Below are 23,681 nucleotides of genomic sequence, written 5' to 3'. Positions count from 1 at the left end.
TTTGGTTTTCGCCTGATTTTGTTGTTGTTTTCACAGTCATAAGACTTGTTAAGATGTCTTATTGATCCCCTATGCATAGCAAACATCCCATCTTCCTATTTAAGCATATTTGAGCGCATTTATTGACTTCCGTTGAAATTTATTGAGTTTAATGGCTGTTAAGAATTTGAAATTAGTTTTTCGAAATTATTTTGAACATTGACCTGTTACTTAAATTTTTGTGAACTGTTAGTCAATCTCTGTATTGAACGAACCCACTTGCTTTCTACTGAAAATTCTTTGGGGGTTTAATCTTCAAACTTTTAATTATATGACTTCAATAACACAAGAGTTCAAAATTTTTTTAAAAATTTGGATATTTTCGTTTTATTGGTTACTTTTGAAGTCTTTTCACATTATCCAAATATTATACACATTAAACAAATTTTATTCTAATCTCATTGGCTTGGAAAGGACATTCAGTGGATCACAGATAAAGTTTTCGGAGAAAAGCTAATGGTTTAAATGGCTTCAAAATTTTCTCCCACTTTTCTACTGAATTTTAATTTTCGCCTGTTTTTGTTGTTGTTTTTATAGTCTTAAGACTTATTTCGATCTCTTATTGATTATCTATGCATGACAAACATTTTTTCGCTGCCATCGTTTTTTTTCTGAGCGTAGTTATTGGCCTCCGTTAAAAGCTTTAGTGTTTAATGGCTGTTAAGTTTGGAAAAGAAGTTTTTCGAAAATTTTTTTGAACATTAACCGATCCTAAACTTTTTTTCGTGGACTGTTGGTCAGTCTTAGTACTTGCATGATCCATTTTTATTTCTAGTGCAGCCAAATTTAATCTGGTTAGCGTTTTCATCTTCTACCTATTAGTTTCAAAAACTTCAATGCCACTAGTTTTCCTATATTTTTTTAAACTTTCGGTTACTTTTTCCTATTTTTGGATCCTTTTGAAATCTTATCACATTATCCAAAAACTGATGGTTCTCATTGCTTTAGGGAAGACGTTCAACGGATCATATATAAAGTTTTCAGAGAAGAACTTATGATTTTAATTGCTTCGACACTTTCTTCTGGCACTTTTCTATTGAATTTTTGGTTGTTGCCTGTCTTTGATGTTGTTTTCATCTTCAATAACTTGTTGCAAGATCTTATTTACCAAATATGATTGGCAAACAAACTTGTTGTCCCATGGGGGCATAATTTAACGTTTTCAATGGATTCCGTTGAAAGCTACTGAAATTAATGGCGTTGATACTGCAATTTTTCTCAAAAACTTGATGGTTCTAATGTTTTTGTTCATATTTGATATTTTGAAACTGTATTGATAGAAAAGAAGAATGCCAGTGCTGTTAAAAAATTAATTGAACATATAAAAGTTTTTAGTGAAAATTTCATTTTCTAATGCCTTCGACACTTTTCTCGATCAATTTTTTTCTAGAAATTGCTGTTTTTGCCTGTCTTTGTTCTTTAGGTAGCCGTAAATTGCTGACAAATCTCTTAAATTTGTAATTTAGGATTGAGTAAATGATGTTACCTGAATCAGTTAGTCAGTTTATAGCCTTTGGTCTTAAAGTTTAGGATATACATTTTCAAACATTTTCAGTTTTTGTTGTTCTTTTCGTCAAATTGTAACTTATTTTCATCAATGAGAGGTCACATCCAATTTCTTGTATTCCAAAAAACAACATATCTACTGATAAATCATTGTCACCGATGCTTTGTTTGTTGGACAATATGCGTTTTTATAAACGTTTTTTGAGTGGTTATTTTTTGCGCTTCTTTTTCTCTTCTTTCAGAACAATCGCGTAGTAACAGATCCCAATGGTTTACAAATGTGGCCCAAATAAACTTATTTAATCTCTCAGTATAATTCCTGCAGCTGAATTTGTAGAAATAAGAATTGAATTAAAAATACATAATATTCAGATAATAGCTAATGATTTTAATGGCAACAATAGTTTGTGTTTTCGCAAATCGTTTCTAATTTTTTAAGTTTTTCTTTGGTTTGTTTCTAAGTCTTAAACTACTCAAAGACAAGTCCATTTGGTTTTGTAGTAACTTCTTAGTAATTTATCATGGATTATTAAGTTAAAAGCTAATGATTTTTAAGACTTTTGAAATTTCTTGGTTTAAAAAATGTTGATTAATTTTTGAATTTCGCCTCAATGATCGTTCTCTTTGTTGACTTGTAACTTAGTCTCATTAATAAAACTTTCCATCCGCTGTATAAATATGAGAAATTAAGTTTGCGTAGTTAATTTTTCATCTGACTTCATTTTGACGTTGTTACTATGTGCTTTTAAGGTTAGATATTCAGTTTTTGCCGTGAAATTTTCGTTTTTGGTCTGTTTGTTTGGTTGTTTTTTGTCTCGTAGTCTCTTTAAGGTCAGATCTCATTGGCGTTGTAATAAGGCATGGCATTATGTAATTCAATTAGTAGATGGGTTGTGTAACGATTGTTTTAAACTCAATCATCTATTTTTGTTGTTTCTTCATTTGGTTGACAATTATGTCAAAAATGTAGATGAGGTCGGGTCGGAACATCAAGTGCGACCGCACATTAACGAGCCTTCTTGTTAATATCAGAAACTCATTTAAGCACCCACCAAAATTGAGTATTCTGTGGATTATCATTCATGAAGATCTAAAAACTGCTCGTGTGAAAACGACTTCTGATTCGATCTTTCGATCTTTTATTAAGCAAACGAGCCTATTTCAATTTGACTAAGTTCATCTAATTTTCATATTGTGTTTTACCATCAAGAACGTTTTTCCATAAGGGAAAGAATACTAATTCATCGTTTCTAGCTGTCACCAGTTTCTCAAAATCTGCTTTCTTCTAAAACAAATCCAATATTGTGATTATTGCATCTTCATTGTTTTGAAAATAAATAAACTGAGAAAAGTTGATCACAAAATGATAAAATGAACCGTTGTTTTTTATGGGCAATTTAGGAACAACAAAACCACGCCTTGATTAAAACATTTCAACAGTTCAGTATTGTTTTGTGTACATAATATGCGCTTCTATAAGTAAGTTGTTTATTGCCTTGGACGATTTGAGCTTAAAAGGTTTGTTTACATAATAGTTTATTTTTTGAAATGAACAAATTCTTCAAAATATCGTCAATTCTGTGATCAATTGTTTCTTTATGCTGAAATTTGACTCCAGTATTTGTCTAAGATTGTAAGATACTTTGACGTGTGAATAGGATTATGTCTGATAGAGGGCTCTTTGAACAGTTTTGTGGGGTTATAAATCCAAATCGAAAAGACTGATGTCTCCATTTTTCACTTTCTCTTGAGGGTTGGTTGTATTACGTAGTAATTAGTAAAACTAAGTGTGACCACCAGCTTTTTAGTGCTTTCGAATATGTTCTTACAATAATGGATTTAGACAACGCGGGTCGAATACCAGTTAAAAAACATTATAAATTTGATTTGATGCTTTTGGAAAAGAGTCTTTTCCATCTCCCTCCTATTTCAATGTGCCTATCTTTATCGGATGCCCCTGTTTTGGCCTCGACTCATGAGAAGACTTTAAAAGTCTGGCAGGGGGATCGATGACGACACGGTCTAGTATCTTACTTGAAGTCGACCTGAAGTCTTGTTATGTGCTCAACATGGTCATTTCATACCACTTTAAGACCAAGCATGAACTTTTCGTCTTTTCAAGAGTCAAGGAACTGTTTTTTGTGATTGTTTTTGTTTCAATTTTGGCGGTGGAATCCCAAGCATACGGATGCAACACTTAAATAGCATTGCAACATGCGGTTCAACTTACCAAATAATTGTTGGAGTTTTACCCAAATACTTCCGGAAAAATTGAATTCCGAAGTTAAATCAGTTATTGCACGTATATTGTGAATTTGTTCGCTTGGATGAAATAAATTAGTATAATTCTAAGAATAGTCATTTAATCAGCAGTGAGGCTAATGTGTGTATGTGTTTTATAGTCCTAGGATTCCACTGATCCGAAACATTCGACATTGTTGAAAGCAAAGTTCCTTTTTCCTAAAGATCTTTTTGAAAACCTTTTTCCTAAAGATCTTTTTGAAAAACCTTGAACATTGTTTACTTGATTAGGTTATATTCAATAGCGGGCTTTAAACTGCAAGCAGTTTTTTTGTTCCAACCCACTTTAGTGGTTGAGGAATTATATACTCAAATGGTTTTTTTGTTCCGTCAATTTTGGCCGATCGGTATATTAATCGAAGAGGTTTGTGAATGGAGTCATTAGAAAGCCCGACCAGCACAGAATATACAAATGAAAAGATTTTCTTGAATTGTGTTCTTTCCAACATTTGACGGATTTTCGTTGTCTTCTTCGCAATTTCCGTATTTTTGCCGAAAATATACCGAAATTATTAACGATAGTGTTATTGGTTTTATTTTAAAAGATAGGTGAGTGCTGTTGAACTGTCTGCTCCAATTTTTTGGCTGAAGCTTTTGCTAATTTTTTCAATATTCAGCCTTTTTTCCTCAAAGTGGCACGAAAGGAGCTTCTTCAATCCACTTGGTTTAAATTTGCCGGATTGAATCACCCTAAAAAAATGCTGACACAACCTTCGTTAACATCGAAAAAAGCTAGTTTTTTATATGCGTTTCCTTTGAGTAAGATTTTGAATAAAAATATTACTGGTTATTTGATAATTTAACTCGATAATTATTCAAGATGAATAATTTATTCTTGATAGATCAACTTTTTGTAAAAAAAATCTATAATATCCAAACCAGATATGAGTTTATTACAGGCCAACATCAGAAGAAAGGCTAGTTTTGGACTAATCAGTGTTTTTTACAGCCCAAAAACTTCAGATTGTAATCCTTCGCTGTCATTTTAAAACCAATTTTGCATTCTTTGCTTTTTAATGTAAATAAAAGAACAGAAAAAATCAATTCAAGGCTTGCTACTGACAGTTTCAATTGGTTTCCTAACAAAAAACACTTTATTGGAATTCCCGAAGACCTATCTAGTTTTTTAGTTGAATGTTTATGCTTTTAAAAATAATTGTTGTGAAAATAAACAATAGATACTTGAGTTTTCCCAATTTTTCTATTTTTGTAAACTTCTAGCTTGTAATCTGCAGCGAAGAGTCACTTGGTCTTTCTAGTGGTCAAAACTTTAATATGTAATGCGGTTTTACTTTTTAACGTTTTTCGTTTTTTGCTTTGAGCTTCTGAGTTTTCATTTTTTCAATTTTTTTTTGGGAATTTTCCCCACATTTGAGGTTCTTTTTCAGGTCTTGTCACACGATTGAAAGGTCATATATTAGATTATTGGAGATGAGAAAGTATTCTTAACTCAACATACCATTTTTTAAATGAAACATTTATGGTTTTAACGGCTTCGACCACGTCCTCTAGCTTAAATTAATGGATCTTTTTTGTCTTTATTTGTCGCTTTCCTGTGGACGTATAAAGATTCTAGATTCTTAGTGGTTTTCTACGGATGCGCAAAAAAAAATTTTAACTATCTTCAATTGAAAGCCAAAGTTGTTCTTGACGGTGAAACAAATTAATTTAAAAAAGCATAAACCTATTTTATAAATTTGCATTTTACTGTCTTTTTTTACTTGTTACCTAGTCTCATTAATTACAGGTCACAAATCAGATTGATGGTACGTTAGAAAGTCAAAATTGAACATATATATCACTGGTTTTTCGCAAAGTTATAACTCTGTTTTCAGATTGTTGTCTGTAGTTGTCGTTCATTTGTAGAGGTATTGTTGTAAATATTCTATATAATAACATATCTGAAGGTTTTTTGAGAGGTAAATGAACATTTCAGTTATTTCAATTGATAGCTAACGTTTTCATGACTTTTTGTTCCAAAATATATGTATTAAAATTTGCATTTTTTTGTTTTTTTGTCAACTAGGCTCATTACTCAGAAATTACTTATCACACTATTGGTGTTCAAAAAAATACAATTGATTAATTATCTTTTGTTACGATATAGATAATGGTTTTTTAGGACTTTCATACCGTTTTCTTGCAAATTTGCTTTAATTTTGCCGGATTAAATCACCTTAAGAAATACTGACACAACTTTTGTTAACTTCCAAAAAGGCTAGTTTTTTTACATGAGTTTCCTTTGAGTAGGATTTTGAATAAAAATATTGCTAGTTTTTCGATAATTTAACTCGATAATTATTCAAAATGCATGAAATATTTGATAGATCGACTTTTTGTCAAAAAATCTATAATATCGAAACCACATATGAGTTTGTTACAGGCCAACATCAGGAGAAATGCTAGTTTTTGACTAATCGGTGTTTTTTACGGCCCAAAAAATATCAGATTGTAAGTCTTCGCTGTCTTTGTAAAAACCATTTTCAATTTTTTTTTTGCGTTTTTATGTTAAAAACAGAACAGAAAAATTCAATTCAATGCCTGCTAATGACAGGTCCAATTGGCTTCCTAACAAAAAACATTTTATTGGAAATCCCAAAAACCTATCTAGTTTTTTTAATTGAATGGTTTTGTTTTTAAAAACGACTGTTGTCAAAATAAACAATAGATACTTGAGTTATTTGGTCTTTCTTGTGGACAAAATTTTAATATGTAATGCGGTTTTACGTTTTAACGTTTTTTTTTTGTTTTTTTACTTTGAACTTCTGAGTTATCATTTTTGAGAATTTTCCCCATATTTGAGGTTCTTTTTAAGGTCTTGTCACACAATTGAAAGGTCATATATTAAATTATTGGAGTTGAGAAACTATTCATAATTCAACATACCATTTTTTTTACTGAAACATATATGGTTTTAACGGCTTGGACACCGTCCTCTAGCCTAAATTAATGGATCTTTTTTGTCTTTATTTGTCGTTTTTTTAAAGACATATGAAAAATTCTAGATTCTTGGATTTCATAGTCGTTTTCTACGAATGTGCAAAAATTGTTTTTTACTATTTTCAATTGAAAGCTAAAGGTGTTCTTGACGGTGAAATAAATTAACTTAAAAAAGTCTAGACCTATTTATTAATTTTGCATTATACTGTTTCTTTCTACTTGTTACCTAGTCTCATTAATTACAGGTCACAAATCAGATTAATGGTACCTTAGAAAGTCAAAATTGAACATATCTAACACCGGTTTTTCGCATAATTTTATCTTAGTTTTTGATCTTTTGCCTGTAGTTGTCGTTCATTTGTAGAGGTATAACATATTCTAAATAACAACATATCTGAAATTCTTCTGAGAAGTAAATGAACATTTCAATTATTTCAATTGATAGCTAACTTTTTAATGAGTTTTTGTCCAAAAATATATTTTTCAAACTTTGCATATTTTGTTCTTTTTTGTCAACTAGGCTCATTACTCAGAAATTACTTATCACACTATTGATGTTCAAAGAAATACAATTGATATATAATTTTTTGTTACGAAATAGATAATGGTTTTTTTAGGCCTTTGACACCGTTTTCTTGCAAATTTGGTTTAAATTTGCCGGATTAAATCACCCTAAAAAATACTGACACAACCTTCGTTAACTTCGAAAAAGGCTAGTTTTTTTACATGCGTTTCCTTTGAGCAGGATTTTGAATAAAAAATATTGCTGGTTATTTGATAATTTAACTCGATAATTATTCAAAATGCATGATTTATTTGATAGATCAACTTTTTGTCAAAAAATTTATAATATCCAAACCAAATATGAGTTTGTTACAGGCCAACATCAGGAGAACGGCTAGTTTTTGACTAATCGGTGTTTTTTACGGCCCAAAAATATCAGATTGTAATCCTTCGCTGTCTTTGTAAAACAATTTTTGCAATTTTTTGCTTTTTTATGTTAAAAACAGAATAGAAAAAATCAATTCAATGCTTGCTAGTGACAGGTCCAATTGGCTTCCTAACAAAACACACTTTATTGGAAATCCCGAAAGATTATCTAGTTTTTTTAGTAGAATGTTTATGCTTTTAAAAATAATTGTTGTCAAAATAAACAATAGATAATTGAGTCACTTGGTCTTTCTAGTGAACAAAACTTTAATATGTAATGCGGTTTTACGCTTTAACGTTTTTTTGTGTTTTTTTTTGCTTTGACCTTCTGAGTTTTAATTTATTCAGTTTTTTTTGGGAATTTTCACCATATTTGAGGTGCTTTTTCAGGTCTTGTCACACGATTGAAAGGTCATATATTAAATCAATGGAGTTGAGAAAATTTTCATAACTCAACATACCATTTTTTATATGAAACAATTATTGTTTTAAAGGCTTCAACACCGTCCTCTAGCATAAATTAACGTATGTTTTTTGTCTTTAGTTGTCGTTTACTTTAGAGACGTATGAAAAATTCTAGATTCTTGGAAGTCATATTCGTTTTCTACGAATGTTCAAAAAAAATTTCCTACTATTTTTAGTTGAAAGCTAAAAGGTGTTCTTGACGGTGAAATAAATTAATTTAAAAAAGTCTAGACCTGTTTTTTAATTTTGCATTATACTGTCTTTTTTTCTAATTGTTACCTAGTCTCATTAATTACAGGTCACAAATCAGATTAATGGTACCTTAGAAAGTCAAAAATTGAGCATATCTAACACCGGTTTTTCGCAAAATTTTAACGTGGTTTTTGTTTTTGTGTCTGTAGTTTTCGTTCATTTGTAGAGGTATAACATACTCTAAATAATAACATATCTGAAGTTTTTTTGAGAACTAAATGAACATTTCAATTATTTCAATTGATAGCTAACTTTTTCATGACTTTTTGTTCCAAAATAAATGTATTAAAATTTGCATTTTTTTGTTTTTTTGTCAACTAGGCTCATTACTCAGAAATTACTTATCACACTATTGGTGTTCAAAAAAATACAATTGATTAATTATCTTTTGTTACGATATAGATAATGGTTTTTTAGGACTTTCATACCGTTTTCTTGCAAATTTGGTTTAAATTTGCCGGATTAAATCACCCTAAAAAATACTGACACAACCTTCGTTAACTTCGAAAAAGGCTAGTTTTTTTACATGCGTATCCTTTGAGCAGGATTTTGAATAAAAAATATTGCTGGTTATTTGATAATTTAACTCGATAATTATTCAAAATGCATGAATTATTTGATAGATCATGACTTTTTGTCCAAAAATATATTTAGCAAACTTTGCATCTTTTGTTCTTTTTTGTCAACTAGGCTCATTACTCAGAAATTACTTATCACACTATTGGTGTTCAAAAAAATACAATTGATATATTATCTTTTGTTACGAAACAGATGATGGTTTTTTAAGCTTTTGACACCGTTTTCATGCAAAATTTAATTTATTTTTGTTTTTCGTCTGTAACTGTAGTCTCTTTTTGTAGACGTACGACATATTCTGGATAATGACAGTTTTTATGTCTTCAAATAAAAGTTTAATAGATTTAAATCCTATTAAATCATTTGGGTTGATATGCAAACGTTCTTTTTTCTTTTTGTCTACTGGTTATCGGGATCCTTCTTTTTTTTCTAGTGACAAGTAACAATGAGCTTGTCAAGTTGAGATTTTATGTGAAGCCATTTTGACTTTGTCTTAAAGAAATAGATATTGAGATATTGATGTATTTAATGTGTATTTTGTTATTTGATTTTGTTGTTTGTTCCTTCTTGTGGTCATAAAACGTCAGTTCTCCTCGGCCCTTTAATGGGCCTTTATTTGTTTACTAAGTGATTGGGTTGAAAGCATTTTTTTGTATTCAAACCCCAATTATTTTTGAACAATATTTAAATTTTTTTTAAAAAAAATTTTATCTGCCGCATTTGCCGGAAAATTAGGCCAAAACTGTGAACTAGCGGGGTCGCACCATTATATGCAAACGCGCATTACCGAGCCTTGTTTTGCTTTATATATATATATATATATATATATATATATATATATATATATATATATATATATATATATGTGTGTGTGTTTGTGTGTGTGTGTGTGTGTGTGTGTGTGTGTGTTTATGTGTGTGTAATTTTAACATTTTGATATGAATTGTGTTTAAATGCTACTTTACCAATTCTACATATATATTTTCAAAAACAGTACATTTCCCGTGGCCATCAATATTTTTCCATGATGTTTTGAAATTCTCTTTCAAAGTCACATTGATTCAGGAATTTGTTTTGACTTTTTTGAAGAATGAACGAGCATGTTGCCCTTGACGATATGCGACAAAGGAGGAAAAGTTCACATTTCAACTGAAGCTACGATCCCTTTGTTTGTTGTTCCAAATAGTTATTATTGTTGAGAGAGTTGGCCTTTGTTGAGGTAATAAGTTTTTTATGATCAAAAGACGGTCTTTGTTGATTCAAAATCTGCAGACAGAGCGCATTGGCCATATGCAGGTGCAATTTAGTATATGTAACTTGAGATAAAGAGATGCGATAGCGATGAAAAAGAAGAAATTTGTAACTGATACTGGCTTGCGGAGGGGGGGGGGGGGGGTTGTATTATCAAATGACTGATGATAATTTATGAATTGGTTTTGATAGTGTATGGAACTGATGCCGTTTTCCTGCAGTAGTTGTTGTTCGTTCATTTGTTTGCGGGTTCAATGTGAATCACATTGGGGCATTGTATCCTCTTTCCATCGATCTCCTCCCATCCCTTTCCTGCTTATTCCTAGATCAATATCCTTCCAAGGCTTATTGATCAATTATTTATGGTCACAATACGACAGTAATTTGGCCATATATGACAACGGCACATAATAAAAATGGCTTTGATGTTGTTATAAACACAAAAAGAGGCGATGATATAGGGATAACATTACTCACATGTCGGTAGCGGTCAGATAATAGCGCTTCCCACATTTTACTGCCCCTTCAAAAAAAATGGGTTTAAGAAACATTCTAAATCGCTGTTGATTGTTTTGATTACAACCACTTTATCATGGTATGGCTGAATTTAACACATGCGCAATTAATTTTTATGGAGATAAACTCTAATTCGAATTTGAAAAACGAGTTCGATTTAATGATAAACAATTTGTGATAATTGTGCTAAAAAGCGCTGAAACGTGTTGAAATTATGTGATAAATTCGCAGAAAATTCAGCTAAAATCACGCGGGTTGGAGTCCCAGTGAATCTCATCGATGGATCATAGTAAATCTATAAAAAAACTTCATCCATGGTTCATCGGTTGTTCATTACCACTTTTTCTCTGATGATAGAAATTTCGGGTCTTTCCCATTATAGCCCCCCATGAAATTATAGCCCCCCATTATGGTATATTTACCATGATTGGGGGGCTTTAGGTTATCTGACCAAGTTGGCGGGGCTATAATGGGAAAGACGCGAAATTTCATTGATTCGAAAGCTCAAATTTTCACTGGATCATCGAAAATCCATGGATGAGAAATCCCTGATTCAATTTTGCTTGCAAGATTCTTGCAAGAATGGAATCCATCTTGCAAGATTTTTGCAATATTTGAATCCGCTCATCAAAATATTGTTGATACTTCGTCTTATAAAATTTTAATGATACTTCGTCTTAGAATGAAAAAGTTGTCAATTTCGTATTGAATGTTCAACATATGATTTGTTTTCGGCTCTCTACCTCGGAAACAAAGCTTACCGAATTTTATACAGTGAGCATAATAAATTCTATAGTTATGCAGATGGGATGAGATATCAGCGAACTTTTTACTTTAAGAAACAAATGAGAAAAACAAATATTATTGATATAAATTTGATGAGTGGTTTTTCCCCATGTTTTTTACCTCAATAAAATCGAGTTTTGAAAAAAGAGCATATCGAATAAAAAATCAAGCGAAGTATCCGAAAAAAAATTGTAATAACAATTGCTGTGATGAAAAATTATTCTTTAATTATTTTTTGAAATAAATGAAATAGATTTTGAAAGTTTTCAGCTTTTATTAAGCTGAGCAGTTGCCGCCTTGAGCAGGTTTTAGGCATAGTGTCCAGGAAATTTATCAGGCATTGGGTTGACAAATTTTCCAAAAAAAATTTCTGTAATCTTAAGATGACCCCCAATTGTTTTTTGCTCTGAAAAGGCATTGTTGAAAGAAAATTAGAACAAGAAATAATTAGTTTCACACATATTCCTGAATGTCCGGTCCGATCTTTCACTTAACATAATCCGATGAAGGGAAGAACTTGCAAAAACAGTAAGTTTATGTATTTTTATCTTAGACGATTACGGTCACATCTCCACGGACTTGTGAGCAACTTATCGAGGAGATTGATGTCATTTTGTTTCTTATCCTTTACCTTATGACATGAACAATGAAGTTTTGCCCTCCTAGCTATCAAATTGAGCAAAATTGGGGGGAAACTCTTGAACCAATCTCCTCCACTTTATTTTGCAGCCCCTAAAACACATTTGCCTTGGGTGAAAAAAAGCATTCTTCGGAGGTTGCGTTTTGTACGATCAAACAGGAAATTGAGGCATGCAAAAATATGGGAAATGTTTGAAAAACATCAAAGCCGGATTTTTCTTTCCATAGCAGCTTTAGCACAAAATATTGATCAGTTTGGCTTCATATGGAGCCTTGAACTTTTACAGGGCACCAAAGAGTAAAACTTTTGAGTGGCTAATGGAAGCTTTGCCTATCAGCGTTTCGTGGCTTTTAAAAACAATTAACCACATATGCTTGTAGATACCTATATTTGCATATCTTTTACGACTCTCGTTGCTTTTTAATGACGAGCTGTACATGCTGTTTGAAGCAACAGTTTTAGGTTTATCAATATGCTGTTCTGGCCACGTAAAAGCATGACTCATTATTAATCATTGTAACTAAGTTAATGTAGAACAAAACCCAAAGGTATTGAGTGAGAGTGAGGCAGGGAAAGAGTGGTGTGATCGATAGTATGTTGATGAATGGGTTAGTACCAACAACCATGCTTCCTAAAAGGCAAATTGACCTTGATTCAAGTAGTGGCTATAATAGTTGTACGTTAATGGCAGTGGGTGGGTGAATGAGAGGTGAACTGGATAAGAGGGGAAAGATGAATGGGAGGGTACGAGGAGCGTGGAGGGGGGGGGGGAGGGGTCAGTTAGTGGGAGGATAAAGAGGAGGATACGCATATAATATATTGTTGACCGTCTGGATATTTCATGGTCTATTAACCCCACTGACGGCTCCACTACCCCCCACTAAAGAGGCCCTTTGTCACTCCGTCGCCCACTTTCCCTTGCAGCCTTCTTGCGTGACATTAAATTTCAGCTCCACTGAGATTTCAATTGATTAACTCTCCAACCGCATTAATTACCTTGAATTTCTAACTTGCAAACACAGATCCATGCAACTTCAAAGTCACTTTGCAGCGCATCGAACGCACATGCTCAATATGAATAGTATAAAGTTATATAAGAAAATTGAAATGTATCATGAAGAACATGTAGTTGGTACTAGCCAAGGTCTCTTGGGAACATCTTTTACAATTACTTAATGTTTAGCAACTGTCGACAATTTGTTCCCACGATTTAAAAAAATCCACTTAGTTCAAAACTATTTTAGGAATTATCGTCAGTCCAAGCGCTAGAATTATAAGTTAAATTAGTTATAACTAGCAATAATACCTTGTTGAAACTGATCGGCTATAATGATGCAAAATAACGTTTGTTGTTAACGAGTAGAAATATTGTGAGGTTTATCTACCTTTTGTATGTTTTCCCACAGATGACCGGCCAGTAGATACAATATCCGTTAAGATTGCGGTTCTTCGGGTTTTTGCAGAATAATTATCCTCAAGATTTCTGCTAATTGAATTTAGCCGTCTGTTAACATGTTATATCACTTGCAATAAGCTTTTAAGACCTTCTTAACGTAGACAACTTAAACCAAGATCAAAAATAAGCGTTATTAAATGCTACAGAACGAAGTTTGAAGCAATTATTGTATTCGTGTGTCTTTTTGTTTTTACCTAAAATAAATTTTTGCTTGTCTCTTCTGTTAGAATGTTGAAAGTTCTTATGCCTAGTTCTTTAAATGATTTGAATTTCAATTGTTTAAATTTCCTATATAAAACGGGATCAACTTGTGAAGCCTCAGAGCACTGAGTCTTTTTGCAGTTCTGAATAAAATTTGTTGGTCAGGATGCCACCTCCTTTTCTTCGTCCCGCTAAGGCCTCACTAAGCTTAAGCTAGTGGCCACCATAGCCAACCATTAGTCATTTACTCAACAGCAACTTGTCCGGCGTTAGCCAACTCTCTTTGTACATTTTTAGTCACGAAAAATTCTTAGTTTGTCTCTTACTGCAACTCATAAAAAGCAATCAGATCTAACTACCGTTAAAAAGGCACCAAATGATCTCATAGGTTCTCAAAAGATCTCAGAGCTGCACAGTTAAATCACTCATTTCACTTAGGCTTTGTTACAACACAAAATGTATTACCCGAACAATGAACCAAATCCTTGCAATTTTAAATGGTTTCAACTGAATGGAAAAAGGCAATGCACTTAAAGTGTACAACCGTTTTGACAAGTAGTAAAAAAGATTGTAGGAATTGCTGGCACTTAATTGTTCCCTAGTTTCTGGAAGCCAGTTATTTTTGGAAGAAATTGGAAAAAACGGTTGTACACTTATAAAAAACTCATATCGAGTCGAAATTGAATGTATTTCCAGCACTTTAATAACCGCCATAGTTGTGTATCACCAACCAATTCTCAAAAAATTAATTGATACAAACGTTAAAAACAGTCGCAGAAAAATATGGCACAAAAGAGGTCAAATAGGCTCCAATTTTTTGCTTAGTTGCTGAGAAAAAATTTTTGGCAAGTACTTTCGCTGCGTTTAATTAGTCAGGTATTCGGACTGATTTCAGCAGGGTATTCTGATGAAATTTTAAAGTTGTTTTCAATGCTCAAAATATAGCATATATTTGGAAACAGAAATGACTGATTGCAATTCAAAATTGCGAAAATTGAGTGCAATTGAAATGGTTGATTAAACAATAGACCCGCTTTCGTATTAGAGGATTAGAGGACCAATTACAAGACCTTTCTATTTGGTGAACGGTTGAATAAAGTCATCCCAAAAACATTTTTTTAATGAAAATATCGAGTTAAAAAAGTAAACAACAGATGTACGAAAAGTTCTAACGAAAGTTTTTATAGGTCACAACGCTTTTCAAAGCTCAAAGATTTTTGTTGAGCTGTTTCCTATTTTAAAGAAGAGGCATCTTAAAAACAAAACGTTTTTATTTCATTTATTTTTTCCTTTATTCGTGCTTCAAGACACTTTTTTTCATGCGTTCAATCCCTCACAATACTTGGAAGTCGTTCTATTCCTACTACGGATCGAGTGGTTCAGATAAAAAGTGAATTTGAGCTTGCCTTTTCTTCTCTCTTCACATTTCGATTGCCTGAGATTACCCAGGCGTGAAATGTCTTTGTTCTTGAGCAGTGCCATTTATAGTGCTGATTTAGCGTCAAAAGGGTTCCTCAACAGTTACAGTTGATTTTGTGCAGATCCAATTAGCACTGATATTAGCATTAATTTTGCCCGTGGGCACAGCACTGCTAACGCACCTTTTTAATGAGCAGCAATGCGGTAAAGGTAATAACGATCGCCTGCAACATTTACCATCTCAAAAAACCAATGAAAGCTACCACATGCGATAATAAATTTGAGCATTAAATCTTCACATGTTTTGCCTATAGCTGACTAGTTAATGTCACAACTCTCAGTCTAAAAAATATGCATTAAAACCATAAAATATACCCTGGTTGCACATTCGAGAAAGTTTCTTGGAGAAGCCACTAAAGCAGGAAATAGGACTGGTCGCACAGATTGTGAAGAAATTTTTAGTTTTGAATCCCAATGTTAATCCAAACTTGCCGTAATTATGTTTAAGGCATCACAAGTTAAGAGGTCGACTTATGAAAAGACCATGGTTGCCCTCCATTGGGTATGAAAGATTTTCCGACTTTAATTTTATGTACAAATTGTCCCCAAATAATTAGTTATTGAGAACTCAGTTTAGAGATGATTACTAAACAATGTTTGAATCGTTTTTGTGATAATCGATTTTTAACGAGTAGGTGTCCCATAAAAGCTATAGATATTTTCCGCTCGTGCCCCCCCCCCCCCACCCCCTAAGCAGGAGGGAGGATCACAAAACTATTAATCAAATTGTGTGGAAGTTTATGTTGGTAAGAAGTAGAAAACAATCAACAACGCTGTGCACACGTTAGGTGGAACACTGTAAAACTGAAATAATTGTGTGCTCCACTCAAGAAAATAGGTCATAAGAATGCCCAAAAAGCAATTGCTATAAAAATTAAATAGAAGTTGTAATATTCAATAACAAGTGTGTTGTTGTCTAGCGGTGTCCTTTGACTAAACAATGAAAATGTAAGAAAACTCACTTTTTACAAAAAAGATGAACCTTTGAATCTTTTATGATGTTTCATTAAATTTAAATTTGCAATTGACTGTTTTTACTATCCGATTACTGACGTTATTTGATGTTCTAGAGTTATCTGGTCATTTAATCGAAGACTAGTAGCGACTAAGCATCAAAAATTTGCGATTCCGTTCCCAGGGCGGCACCTTTGTTCGAATTTCTAAACCATGAAATTTTTTGTCTCTTATTGGCAAATAAATCAATAGTTGTTGGCAAGGTTTTACTAAACCCATCGGTTGCGATTGCTTTTTTTGGAAAGTATGCGTTTCAAGGAGATTTCTAACTTTCGAGCTCTTTACTACCTCCATTTCATGAAACTTTATAAATTTGTATCAGTTTTTAGCAGCAAATAGTTTTTATAAACCCGTGCGCACACTAGGTGCAACAATTACTGTTATTCTTTAAACTTATATCACTGAACTAGAATTTTTTTCATAAAGCTTTTTCTTGAGCTCACAGACCATAGCGACCCCTTATCAAATTATATTTGAGCAAACAGGTGGAAAATTGAGCTCAAAATAACGGACTATGATCTCCTCTGAAACGCGCAAAATTCTGGACAACGGTTTAAATTGTGTCCAATCAGAGGCCGTTTCATGACTCAAGTTCTGATCAGGTGCAATGATCAGAGATTGAAATGTTTTTTTTTTTTGCAGCAGATATTAATTTCTTTTGTAATATTTCGGCAACTAATCAATGTTGGCGCTGCTAGGTGGTATAGTATACGTGACTCTGATGAAGTCACACAGGAAAACTGGCCATAATCAATAACCTCTTAAATGTTTGAAATACTAGCCAGAATTAACAAGTGTAGTAGGTCTTTCGCACTCTCGCTTGAAACACTAACTTGCCAATTGGAACGTAAAAAAATTCTGGACAACAGTTTGAGGGCTGAGTCTGGCCTACTATAGGGCGAAATTCCGGTGAATTATCTTAATTGAGTTTGATTAGAGGTCGCTGGGGTCAAGAAATGTCTGAAAAGTTGTAAATTCAAGTCCCCTTGGAGTGCACAAAAATGTTCGAACGAAGGAGAGTATGAAACAGGGGTCACTTTTTTTCTTGGGCAAGCTGATAAGAGGTCATTATGGCCATGGATGGTCTAACCAGATGGCGCTTTAGCTGGGACTCCGGCCTGGGTATAAGAAGAAGGCATATGAAAACTGCGAGAGAATGGGTGCTATAAAACAATGCGTTGCACCAATGGTCATACAAAGCACAAGATGGTCCTGCCCCCCTTCCGGTGGAATATAACCATTCATAATTGTCTTTCTCACAGCTAGTGTGTTAAATATATACTTCCGATTACTAGCCATACACTCTTTACAGTTTGTAATAAAATGCAAAAAAAATTTAGGGGGAAAGAAACAGATTCTACAATATTTATCTTCGTGCCTTAAATTGTTCATGATTATTTGACGTTTTTTTGTGTTACAGCTACTCAAAGCACGGCCCACAATGAGAAACACGTGAACAACAAAGTGACGGCTATCGACATTTATCTGTGGGTCTGTTTTGTCTTTGTCATATTCGCTATGATAGAATTTGCACTCTCGGACTTCACGACGCATCGACACTTAGACGACATGTCATTAACACTGCGACCCACTTCAAGTGCCACATCGGGGACCAATCAAAACGACATAAACAACAAATGCATCCTATTGGTCAATCAGAACGCCAATCAGATTAATGGAACTCGAAGACATTGTTCCAATTCCATGTATGGTAGTGGCACTGCAAACTGCAAAGACTGTAACTCACATTCCAACACGCATCGCAAACGGATCAAATCAAACCCCATTCGGGTTAGTTGTTGCTACTGTTATTTCTGAAGCTGATCCTTTGTCACCCGGGTCAAACGAGTTATCGCAAAATTATGTAAAGTTACCCGGGTCGAAGATTTTTCGAAAAAAATACACGAAATGCGCTGGAAAGAGAACTCAGCTCATTTTTTACAAAGTCTCAGCGCATTATTGTATAAGGTTTTTGCGCTGAATTTTTTTTGCGCTCATGAATTAATGCGCTGAAACAGCGCTGGCAACTGAAATCCGGAACCGCTAATTAGGCGAAAATTGTACTTTTCACCACAATAATCTTAGAGTTTTTATTAAACTGAATGCGGCTACAATACGCGGGGATTTTGAATAATTTAGACACCGAGGCCAAAAATATAGAAATTACATTTTTGTAGCGAAGAATTTTTGTTTTCACCGCATTTACTGCATATCGATGTTATTTTAAGTACTGATTCTTCGACCGGGTCTTCAGACCACTCTAGTGATGTACACGTAAATGGCCTCTTTTGAGTCAGAGATTTTACACTATTTGGGAATTAGGAACTTTGGAGATTGCAGTCACGATGTGACGTAATTTATATAACTTTATTGCAACCCAGTTCTATAAAATAGCTGAACCTAGTAGGTTGGATTTCAGATCTTTTATTTTAATGATGTAAACAATTTATGTAAACAATTTACAACAAAAAATTTGGATCGAGTCTGCCCCCCCCCATTTTTTACCCCCAGTTGCAAATTATATGTTGCTATATAGCACGTTACTATGTACAGAAATAGTAAAAAAATAACACCTGCGCCGCGGTGCGTAAAAAATATAAGCCCACTAAGCTTGGGGGCCGAAACAGAACAGATCCGAAAATTTAATTTACAACAAAAAAATTGTCAACTTTTTGAATAGAAGCATAAATTGGCAAAGTTGAAATGATGTTTTGTATCCGCTAGCGTCAAGTTCTGCAAACTGAATAAGTTTTTTTAAAGTCGTGGTTTCTGTTATGATGAGAGAGAGCCACAAGTAACTGACGGCCGATTTTCGCATGCAAGTTAAGAGATTCCATTGACAAAGAACAGTAGTCATCGTCAAAAAGATGTTTCTGATAACGTAAAATGTCCAACAAAGTAATTTTTTAAAAATACGATTTAATTGAGCGTTGACGCCGTTTTAGCCTCGCACTGGCTCATTTGAGCTCCGAAACCGAAGCAGAAATTTACACAGAACTTCTATTACAACAAACAAACTACACAAACAGTGCAACGGATACCATGTAGTGGCCGAGGACAGCCCGGACTCGAACCAACGCCAGAAGCACGCCATCTCACGGCAAAACGCTCAGGCTGATTTGCAATTTGCAACCTCACCTGTAGACGCACACGATAATGGAACGTTGCAAAATGGTTCAGTTGGGTTCACATTATTCGACAGTGATGATTTGTACACATTACACGAAGAAGATTCCATATTTCTAGAAGCAGAGAGCAACTCCAGCCCAGAGGTCAAACAGAAGATTCATTCCTTAAACATGATAAATAACGTTGCTCGGGTTCTATTCCCAGCATTTTTCCTAGCTTTCAATGTATTTTACTGGGCGGCTTTGATGATCATGATCAAAACAAACGAGTCATACAAACAGTCGCCCCATTTCACATCACTAGAAACTCAACATTAGCCTCTTTATTTTCATAATTGGCTGCACTAAATTGTTGCAGAGCTATTTCATATTCGAAATAAATTACTTAATTTTATTCTGATTTGCAAGCGCTTCTTGTACGTGTTGGCAATTGCATTTATTTTTGTAATTCGATTGTATTTACCATAGTTCACATTTTAGAAGCTGAATTTTTATTGCAATCCCTCGAGCCGATTCCATTTGCTATAGTAGTGAGAGTAAGTTTGAGGACTTATTGTTATTGAGAGAACGTTTTGCATTCCTATATCCTTATGTCGAATTATTATAGTCATCATATAAAGCTGAGTGAACGATGCCCGGGTCGAGGGTTGGCAGTGAATTTTCGTAAGAAATGCGGTGAAATGCGGTGAAAAAAAAAATTTTCACCGCGTATTTCTTACATCTTTTTGAGGTGAATGCGGTGAATCGCGGTGAATTATTTATTTTCACCGCGTTTTCAGTATTCTTACAAAAAAGACTTGACCCCACAGGGGATCGAACCCCTGACCTCCTTCATTCTTTCCACTGCTTAGTCCTCTGCGCCAACTGTCACTACCATCTTAGGAATTTCTTGTGAATTTAAATCAGATTGAGTAAACTTTGGAGTCATATGCGGTGAATTTTTGTAAGAAATGCGGTGAATTTGGCGGTGAATTTTTGTAAGAAATGTGGTGAAATGTGGTGAACTATTTTTTTTCACCGCATTCACCGCTTTCACCGCATTTCTTACATTATTTTGCCACAAAAGTTGATGCGGTAAATTTTTGTAAGAAATGCGGTGAATTTTTGTAAGAAATGCGGTGAAATGCGCTGAAATATTTATTTTCACCGCAATCACCGCATTTCTTACAAAAATTCACCGCATTCACCGCATTTCTTACGTAAATTTACCCAAAAACCTCGACCCGGGTGAGAAAGATGAGATTATATAAGAGAATGATCGAAAATTCGGTTTCAATTGAAACAGAGAATTATTTTTACACAAACTGGTGAATTTAGCAGAATGAATCCAGAAAATGGTTCTGAAAGTATAGAACAAGATATTTCCGAGTACTGCTGTAATTCGACGTTGAAACCATCCAGCCTCAAGCTGAGAATATTTTTAAATTATTACCAAATGATTATGAATTTTTTCTATTATATTCCAAATTTGAAATGTCACTCTTCGTAGCTCAACGCATCAAGATAACAGTTTATTGATTTCAGATCTTTGGCATAGAGTTGTTTCCAACAAATGCAAAAAAGCAAAACAAAAGATTTTAACTAATCTCAACTTGATCTCCAAAATTATCTAAATAACATGATCGCGACAACAACCATCAAAAAATTACTTTAAAAAGATGAATAGTGGTTTCAGTACATTATCTTTTTGATGTGCATTCTTTTTTGGTCAATAATTGATTGGGTAAACAGAAATTTAATCTCAACAGGACTTTAATTTACTCCTAGCAATTTAATTTCAATAGGAAAGTGACGAGTTCAGTTTTCTGACAACATTTTTTTGTATTAAAAATACACAATACAACTAACTTAGCAGAAAATATAGTGTAATTTAGTGTTAATAATTGTAACTAAATAATTTGAAAAAGAATGACTGCAAACAAAAATCAATTTGAAAACTCCTTGTCTGATTAAAACAGTAAGTTATTTTTGAACATTGTTTTTTGCTTAGCGAGTTCAAGCAACGTTCTTTAAAACAAAGAAACAATGTCCTAAGAGGCAAGCAAATTTCAGTTTCAAGTTCAACAAAATTGATACTAAACTGCACTGATGGTGAAAAACTACCTTTCAATTGAAAAACTTTATTGTTTTTTGTTTTCTTTTTCAATTTTCTAGAAAAGTAAAAGAGAATCTGAAAACTACTGGAAAGGAAAATTTTAAAACTTTTGTGTAACTGCAATTCAGCGGAAATGTTTGAAAAAATACTCAAAATTATGAAATAGTTTACATTGCAAGAAACTGATTCAAACGTAGTCGAGATTAATTCCATTATTCATATTATTTTGAAAAGCGTTTTGTCCAAAAATCTGATGAACCGGTACCACAAATGCCCATTTCTCTTGAATTAAGAACACCAACCTTTAATAGTTTTTTTCTCAGATCAGTTGCGAAAATGATTTTAATGAAAATTTTCCACTGAGGAGATCGTATGGCAGTCAAATTCAGTTGTTCAGGCTACCAAAATTGCACCAAGTAAAAATATGTATAGGTAATAAATGGATAAACAAACTTACCCATAAAATTGTCCATTTTTTTGGCTGCTTAGGAAACTGGTGTCGTAGCGGTTTCAAATTCACTAATACGAACTACAAATCATAATAAAGGCAGGTTCTTTTTAGTCCATGCATAGAAAATTTCAAGAGGTAGGTTTAAAGCAATCTTACAAAAATGATGAAACTCTTTGAAACTTGCAATAAAAATGTTTGTTTGTCATTTCTGCCAGTTTTGGATATATATACAGTTCTCTTGAACAGTGTTTTGCAGAGTTTCAACTAACGATGAGTTTTTTATTTTACCAAAGTCACTTCCTTGAATCTATAAAACCTGAGTCCACGGACTCTATTGGCTCGGGCTGTGAATTGTTTTTTTATATAACGGGGACAATCCGTTCAACCATCAATTGTGGAACTTTGAACCTTAGGTTGGGAAAGGAAATATAACAAATCGAATATTTGCAAAGTTGTTATGAAACCCCTCTTTCGACAAATAACTTATGCGTCTTCGCCTATGGCGTCTTGTTAGGGAAGATTCTGCACCCAATCAAAAAGGCCAACTATGACATTTTACAACTTTCACTTTGTTCTATCCATTAAATTTAAAAATACTAGGAATCCTCTTCTGAATACTCTTCTAAACTGGTTTAGTTTTTTTTTACTTGGAACCAAACACATGATTCGATCGAGGAAACTGAACAAGTCCGTTCTGAATTGCATTTTTTCTATTCATCTCTGAATCAATTTTTCTCTTCATATTATCTATTCATTTCTTAAAATGTAATCTCACCCAGCCTGGTCTAGTATATACGTATAAATTAACCGAGAAAACATTTCAGAATGAATTTTTTCCATTGCAATTTGAAAACCGTAGAAGCTTCGGGTCTCAGGATTTTGAATTTTTTGACCAAGTCGTTCAAACAGTTTCTCGTTCACAATTGCGTCACTAGCTGCAAAAAAAAGCGAACACATGCATAAGAAAATGGGGCTCATCCGGTTACAACTTTTCGCAGTCTTTCTTGTCTTTTGACAACTCAGATTCTTCCACCGTCCATATATTCACCACTGCTTTTTTGCGAGATATCAGCATATTCAATTCGAAACATGGTATATTTATTCGAATTATCTCTCAGACAGAAGTGGTTCATTTTGAACCTTTAGTTCCACGGAAGAATCTGCCTTGTCAAGCGCCTCAGCTTTAATTGGAAGAGTTTTGATAGAGACATTGGACAATTGACTTTTGATTTCATTGAGGAGCATTATTGAAAAAGCAAACTACAAGAATCTGAAGGTTCAATTCTCCGTCAGACAATCATAACAATATATTTTTAATAAACAGCAATACATGACGCACAAAAAGCCCTTGAGCCCAATGAGAAACATTATGTTTCTTGCCGCAAAAAATAGCGGAAAAACAGTAACGGCGGAACGGATACCTTAGGGACCAGTGGGTATATAAAGAAAATTAAAAACATTACAGTTAAAAAAGTGACTAATTCAAAAGGTTATAATTATTTTTACTAGAACCTTTGTTTTAACGCTCTAAAATTATTTCAGAAAAAATGACAACAAAACTTGTTCACTTATTGTTTTTAGATTGGCAAGTCGTTTTTAAATCAATATTTACTAATTTTTTAAAATTTTTATCCCCTTAGACGAGCAATATAATT

The 23,681-nt window shown here is 33.4% G+C and overlaps 2 protein-coding genes across 10 annotated transcripts in view; both read left to right on the top strand.

Moving 5' to 3' along the window:
* LOC142335452 (glycine receptor subunit alpha-2-like) overlaps positions 1–19,968 on the top strand; it is a 114,566-nt gene extending 94,598 nt beyond the window's left edge. For all 8 annotated transcript variants that reach the window (XM_075383956.1, XM_075383953.1, XM_075383957.1 and 5 more), the window contains exons 7-8: positions 17,773–18,143; positions 19,298–19,968. In XM_075383956.1, coding sequence (XP_075240071.1) covers positions 17,773–18,143; positions 19,298–19,798 — 872 coding nt within the window. In that variant the 3' untranslated portion in view covers positions 19,799–19,968. The remainder of the gene's footprint in view (positions 1–17,772; positions 18,144–19,297) is intronic.
* LOC142334693 (pyridoxal-dependent decarboxylase domain-containing protein 1-like) overlaps positions 1–23,681 on the top strand; it is a 454,496-nt gene that overhangs the window by 116,930 nt on the left and 313,885 nt on the right. The window lies entirely within an intron of this gene.

Source organism: Convolutriloba macropyga, chromosome 2 (genome assembly GCF_964194025.1).
Source record: "Convolutriloba macropyga chromosome 2, txConMacr16.3, whole genome shotgun sequence".
Lineage (NCBI taxonomy): Eukaryota > Metazoa > Xenacoelomorpha > Acoela > Convolutidae > Convolutriloba > Convolutriloba macropyga.
This window is presented reverse-complemented; position numbering and strand designations above follow the sequence as displayed.